The sequence below is a fragment of the Castanea sativa genome, chromosome 9, assembly GCF_040712315.1.
Source record: "Castanea sativa cultivar Marrone di Chiusa Pesio chromosome 9, ASM4071231v1".
Classification (NCBI taxonomy): domain Eukaryota; kingdom Viridiplantae; phylum Streptophyta; class Magnoliopsida; order Fagales; family Fagaceae; genus Castanea; species Castanea sativa.
The window spans coordinates 15,208,139-15,215,524 of NC_134021.1; the positions used below are offsets into that span (position 1 = coordinate 15,208,139).

At 31.3% G+C, this 7,386-nt stretch overlaps 1 protein-coding gene across 1 annotated transcript; it reads right to left on the reverse strand.

Annotated features, from left to right (window-relative positions):
* Positions 1–3,479: 3,479 nt before the first annotated feature.
* Positions 3,480–7,087, reverse strand: LOC142611405 (jasmonate-induced oxygenase 3-like). Its single transcript, XM_075783522.1, has 3 exons — positions 6,536–7,087; positions 4,493–4,826; positions 3,480–3,889 (listed from the first exon to the last, which is right to left on the reverse strand). The coding sequence occupies exons 1-3, from the start codon at positions 7,030–7,032 to the stop codon at positions 3,644–3,646; spliced, it is 1,077 nt and encodes a 358-aa protein (XP_075639637.1). The 5' UTR covers positions 7,033–7,087; the 3' UTR covers positions 3,480–3,643.
* Positions 7,088–7,386: the final 299 nt, after the last annotated feature.

Genomic DNA, 7,386 nt, shown 5'->3' on the forward strand with positions numbered 1-7,386 from the left:
AAGAAAATGGGTGGAGAGAGAAAAGAAATTAAATAAAATCCATGTTTAATGCCAATTGTTTCCTATGCATTAAAATTTTAAATTGTTAACATTCACAATGACATTACCTAGTATACTTTAACTTTACTAGCTATAGTCACCGTTAAGACTTAAGAGACAAAGATCCCGTTCAAATCCCTTACAATTTGATCTAATCTATTTTTTAAATATTAAATTGATGACCTTATAATCTACTAATATTTCTCTTAATTCAACACACTATAAATGTGAGATTTGTAAGAATTTTTTTTAAAAAATAAATATGATATAATTTCAATTTATAGTATTCAATACATGATAAAGATTGCAAGGTGGAAGTCTTTCTATTTTCTATACTTTATAAAAATAAAAGAACATATAAAAAACTTGTTGCAATTGGTTCCAAGGTCAATGTAGGTGGTTAACACAAAAAATAAAATATCATCAGCCACCTCTTGACTAGTTGTACTCTAAAATAATACTAGTTTTTGTACATGTGCGAAAATTATAAGTTGAAACAATGTTATAAAAAAATAAAAAAATTGGATCTTATCAAACTGTTATATACGTATCACGTGTCGTGTTTATGTCATATTCAGTGTCACATTCAAAGAACCACCAGAAAAGTCACCAGCCACAAGACAAACTTGGAAGATTCTGCACCAAGCCTTTTACTGTGGCCCAAATATACTCAATGATCCTACAAAGATTGGTGTTGCCCAGAGCTCACTTTAACTCCATGAAAGCACAGCTATTTTGACTTTTTTTTTTTACTACTCGAAAATCTTTATGTGTTAAGCCTCTCCCTACCTTCTGTGGATCCCACCGTGGAGAACAATTTCTTAATTTCCCTGGTGAGATGGACTAAAAAAATTAAAGATTCAACGATGACGTCCACAATTTGGAATAGAAGTAATGAACTATAGACGGAGCTTCTTCGACCGTTCGACGTAGTTATTATGCACGTAAAAAGTTGATATCATGAATTGACTTTTCATATAAATTAAAGAACTTATTAAAAACGTGAAAATAAAACAAACATTTTGAAGGGCAAATTACACTTTTCCTTTCAGAAAAGAGAAAAGAATTAATTAATTACCATTTAGCCCTTTAAGTTTCACCAAATTATTAGTATATATACATAGTAATAATTTGGAAATCAACCTAAGCTTTCATCGTGCAATTGACACTGCATTTGTGGGTAAAATTGGATGAGTCGTAAGCAAAGTATTCAATAGCACGGGGAGGTCATTGCAGGAATTCAAATATTAAAGAACAAAGTTTCTCTTTAAATTAATTTGGAGAGAAATTCTTCAAACTCTTTATATATTATTATATTAAGTGTGAATTTTGAAAATCTAATTGTTAAATGGAAAATTCTTATTAAGTGGATGAAATTTGATCTTCTTAAAATTTTACAAGCATGAAGAATATAATAAGAATGAAATTTGAATAATAAAATAACATCCAATTTGAATGAAATTTGATATGCATATTAAAAATATAATTAAGGCACATAAAATTCAATGGTTAGATTTTATAAATTCACACCAAAAAAAGAGATATATAAAAAGTTTGAACAATTTTCTTCAATCTAGCTAGTTTGGAACTAAACTTTGTTTGATTCGAATTCCTACTAATGACTTAAAAGGGCTTAAAGGATTGTTTGAGGTTCTGCCAGTGAAGACGGATGCGGATTGGGTGCTAGAGCAACTCAAATGAAGTCTTGATGCTTTTTTGGCTGTTTATAGGGAAACAAATTGAAACTTTGCTAAGTGTACAAGAACAAAAATTGTAGTTTGAACTATTTTGAAAATGTAGTATTCTACATCTCTTTCTCATAAACGTAAATCTTATTTACATGATACACATGTAAGACACAACTTTATGTAAGAAGAATGCATAACAAATTGCGTAATACTTTAGTAAATACAAGACTTGAGCATGCTATATATTGATTACTTCCTCGAACTAATTATCAATATTATATTACGGCCAAAATGGGGTTTTACCCCTTTCTCACAAACTTTCCAATAAAATGTCTCATGTCTGAAATTATTTAGATATGTCCCTGTTTTGAAACTCAACTTTTAGAAAATCGAATTTCAAATGTAAAACTCGATTTTTGGACAATTGAGTTATAGCAAAATTGAACTTAGGAAATAAAAAAATTTAAGTTTCAGTTCCCTATAACTCGATTGTCCAAAAATCGAGTTTTAAATTGAAACTTGATTTTTAGAAAATCGAGTTTCAAAAAATGTGCATTTCCCTAAATAGTTTCAGACAGAAGGCATTTTACTAAAAAGTTTTGCCGAAATGGGCAAATGCCTATTTTGGCCTATACATTACCGAATTTACGAGTTTGTAGTCTGGCCTAGTAAGAAATGGGAAAGCCAATTTGGATTGTCTTCTTTCTTTTTCTTTTTTTCTTTTTTGAGAAAAGTCTTCTTCTTTTTATATCCCATCAAGATAAGATATATAAAGACTAACACTCCTTCCTTATTTGATTTTACTTAGAACAAAGACCAACGCTTCAATTATTTACATCCCGCTTAGTTATCTATGCATGTGAACATTATTATAGAAAGCCAAGCCCCTTTTGATGTGGCTTTTATTTTCAAGCCGTGCCAATCTTTATTACTTCATAAATGTCCCCACATTACCAAAAAGTCAGTGATATGATCAATTGAATCTAAATTTGAAAATGGTACATATATAAAAGCATAAATTCCTAATTTTGTTTTCACTAAATCCTTTCATTCTGTGGACAATGTTCATGCATCACGTTTGGCCCAGCCCGTGGAGCTATGGAGAATTAGTGTGCAAGACGCACGTGACACATAAGATCTCTCATGTGAAAATGCCGCAGGCCCTTACAAATGGAGAGAGAGAGAGAGAGATTTCATTATTGCAACAATGGAGAAAGTTTGGTCAAAATTTGTATAAGATATATGATTGGTTTTGAGTCCAAAGTTGAATCAAGCAACGCACGAAGTTTTCATGCAAGCCGAAATAAGTTTGATCATATAATTAAATCAATAGCATCTTTTGAATATTTTCGTGTTCTCATGCAACTAGAAAATAGTTGCATCACAAAATTCAATAATATTTACTTTTAATTTTAAGGTTGGAATTGTATCTAGTACATCAATTGCACTAGGCACATTAGAATGCAAACACATGATCAAATTTAAACGCATGTTCATATCTCAACGTATCTAGTGTGCTAATACATTGAACACAAGCCGTGTCCTTAATTTTATTCCCTGGATTGACTCAGACAATAAGACCAAGTTCTCGCTCAACTTTGAAATGTTGCATTCTTGAATGCTAAGTACTAACATTCATTTTGGTGTTACTTCAAAAGATTAGAGGGAAGAAGAAGATGTGGTATGACATTTATAGCAATATAATCACATGATTCAGTTTGTTTCTTTCCTGAATTAACACAGACAAACTACTTACTTCAAGATGATAAAGCCTCTTGTCTATTACTTGTCCAAAGCAATTCAAGTCTTTAACGAACGACAAGTTGTTGATATAAAAGGTGGAAGAAAATGATAATGCAGAAGTGACATATATCCACCAAGTTTTATTAGGCATTACATATACATAGACATTAAAATCATCGGTGTTTTAAGGATTCAACTTGAGCCTTGCCACACGGACCATTTGTCCTAATGTAAAGTCTGTATTCATCATATGTCATTGGCTGATAAAGTGCCGGACGGTCCTTGGTCACAAGCTCCTTGATTGGTTGAATTAGTAAATCACTCTTTGGGTTATAAAATAAGGCAAGTGAAACACGATCTTTCACTGCATTCACAATCACCCGATGTTCCACGCTCTTGTAAATTGCATTGCTCAGTACCTAAATAGACATCAAATAGAACCTTCAAGTAACAATAATGATTTGCATTGTCCTATTTTGATTTTCCATAAAAAAATCCAACTTCTTAACAAACAAAGTTATAATTTATAAGGGACCACCCATAAATAAAAAATAATAAAAAAAAGTTATAGGAGGACCAGCTCCTGGTGGCTTGAACTAGATGAAAAAGAGTAACTTATACATTCAATAAATGCATCGTCTCTTTCATAATGTATGGATTCTATGCAAATGTGTAGCTAATACACTGTTAGAGGAATAATGGATATAAGAAGATCTAAGATGACTATTATTTGGGAAATTGTTCCGTGATTTAAAAAATATCACTTAATAGTCTATTAAGAAAAATCAGATTCTTTCTTAGTTTTAAACTCAAATAAATTTACCATAAAATGAATTTTCACTTCCAATAAAAAAAATATTAAGTTAAGAAGTTCTACTGAATTTCTTCATTGATTTTTCAAAGCAGACAATAAACCCCAAAATAGATTAGTGAACAACAAAAATGGAATATTTTTTTATGAATAATAACAATAATAATAAAAGTAGAGAGAGAGAGAGAGAGAGAGAGAGAGAGAGATAGACCTGAATTTGATCCCCTACGTTGACAATGAAGGCATTTGGAACAGGCTTAACAGTAACCCATTCATTGCCTTTACGAACTTGGAGTCCAGACACATTCTCATCAGGCAGGAGAAGGGTCATGCCACCAGGATCAGAGTGTGGTGATAGACCAAGAGTAAGGTCTGGTTGTGGACACCTAGGGTAAAAGTTCACCCTCAAGCATGCACCAATGTCCTGAGTACCTCCAAAAGCATTCTGAAGATGATCCTGCCCCAATCCAAGATTTATCGATAAAACCTTCATCAACTTTTCACATAGCTTTACCGTTTCTTCACCATATGCCGCTATCAATTTCCTATATAAATCCAACATTATAAACAAATTAGGTTATGTTTTCAAAACTATTCTATTTTACTTGACTCATAAGCTTTCTTTGAGGCAATCCTCATCGATTAGGGTTGCTTTTGTTTCCTTTTACTCAATTAATCATGGTTTATATAATTGTAAAATAACTTGTGGAAAATATATACAAATGTAATATTTCCTTTCAATATTTTCTTTCCATATAAATAAAACGAAATCATATACTATTTGTTAGTACATACAATCTTAATGATTCTATAAAAAAAAAAATTATGAAATTTTTTAAGTTCCAACTTAGTTGGAAGGATGGAAAATAAAAGGATCAAGAATAAATATAAATTTTCTTTGTTTCTTTTAAAAGAAAAGTAAGAAGATGAAAGATATAGTTCGTATAAATTTAATCAGAGAGAGTTAAAATATGACAAAAATAATAGTTGGCTAATAGAAAAAATTCATAAAAGTAACATGCAAGGGCAACTTTTCATCCAAAAATTGTTCTTTTATCTTTTCTTGTTAACCAAACAAATTCAAAATTTTTCATTCTCCCTATTTTGCCTCAACCAAACGGAAACTTAAATCTACAGATTTAAGATCAGTAATTTAGTCATATTATCACATAATATTTTAGAATTCGTACTTGAAAGTACCGGTCAATGATTGAAACCCAAAATAAAATTCCCGTCCGCATTCTTTGAAGGTCAACAAGGTGGTTATGCCTATTTTCTCAACCAAAAAAAAATGGTGGTTATGCTTATGCCTATACACCTTCATACACGGCATAGGATAATTGGTTATAAGTACTAATAAAGTTTTCAGGCTGTATTATTTACAACCAGTGCCCTCAAGGGCCTGTGTCAACCTTCACGAATATGATTGTACTATAAACATATATATTTTTTATTTTAATACTATACTTTTGGTCATCAGTTAGCAAATAAAAAATAAATGAAGTTACAATAGTGGCCATGCGATTTTGGTATTTGATTTAGTGGAAATTTTATTTTATTTTTTATAACTTTTTTGGGTTTACAAGGGGGCTTATGCCAAACTATACCAAAATTCCAATTACAATTGGCAGCCGAAAGATGAACAAACTTATTATTGGTAATTCAGAATTTCTAAGAACAATTGTTTAGGGAGAAAAAAAAATGTAGTTCCTTTTGAACGTCATAATTAATCAAGTTGGCACAGGGCTATAGACATATAATATACACCATACTAATTTTTTAATACAAAATAAAAGAAAGAGCATTCCAAAATTCACCTTATTGAATCTAAATAATAAGATATTCGTACTATTTTAATAGCAACTTCATTAATAATAATAAAATCATTGTATACTGTACACCATACCAAGTTATCATAGCCTTATTCATATCTTTTTGGACCTATAAATTTATCATGAACAAAAATATATAATACTAAGGGCTCGTTTGGATGAGGAAGAATAAAAAAAAATAAAAAAAATAAAACTAAAAATAAATTAATTTTAAATTAATTCTACCCTACTATTCTCCCTCCTCAACCGGACTATATGCACTGAGACGCCAAAACGAAATTTTAGGACAATAATTTACAGGTATGCAGAAAAGTCCTTGGCTACTACTGCTCTTAAAAAAGTAATGCAATGAGAAACATGTTTTTAACGAGAAAATAAAAATATGATGACTCATTCAAACAAACAAACAAAACCAAACGTACCTGCATGATTGTGGTACCGCTGGCCACTTGCTCTGGTTTCTCAATGAGGCAGGCATATAGTGGAGGAAGAAATAGTCACTCCAATCAAGTTTTGCTCCTTTGTCCACACCCAAACGACTACCATACCCTTCATACGTACTTGGAGAGTTTGCATATTTTTGTTTCAAATCAAGTGGTTGATCAAAGAACTCACGCCAAGTCTCTCTAGCTTGTTTCATCAACTCATGGCTAACACCATGGTTCACAACTTGGAAGAAACCCCACTCTTTACAAGCACTTGATATGAGACTTAGAGTATCATATTGGAGGGTTTGGTTGTTGGAGAGTAGGTTTTGGAGATCAATGACTGGGATGTTAATATGAGTGTCGTCTAAGTTTTTTGGTGAAGGCCTATCTGTGGCGGGTTTGATGTAGCGGTCTGGGATTTTTGTTAGACCACTCTCTGATAAGGCTTGGACTCGGACCACTGGTTCAGGCCAACTTTGAAGGTGATTCATTGTTTTGGCTTCTTTTTGAAGATAATGAAAAAGTGGGTTTAATGTTTTGGGTGAGTGTGTGAGAGAGTCTGAGAATGTATGTGGTATATATAAGTATAAAGATTGGAAGAAGATGGAGGAGCTCATTTCGGCGCCGTGAAAAACTTAAATTGCTCATTTCTAAATTTAAAATCATTTAAGAAAAAAAAATTCTTAAAAAAAAAAAGATCCACCCATATTTTTACGATACTCTTACAATAAGTCGTAAACAGTAAATTGCTCATTTCTAAATTTAAAATCATTTAAGAAAAAAAAATTCTTAAAAAAAAAAAAAATCCACCCATATTTTTACGATACTCTTACAATAAGTCATAA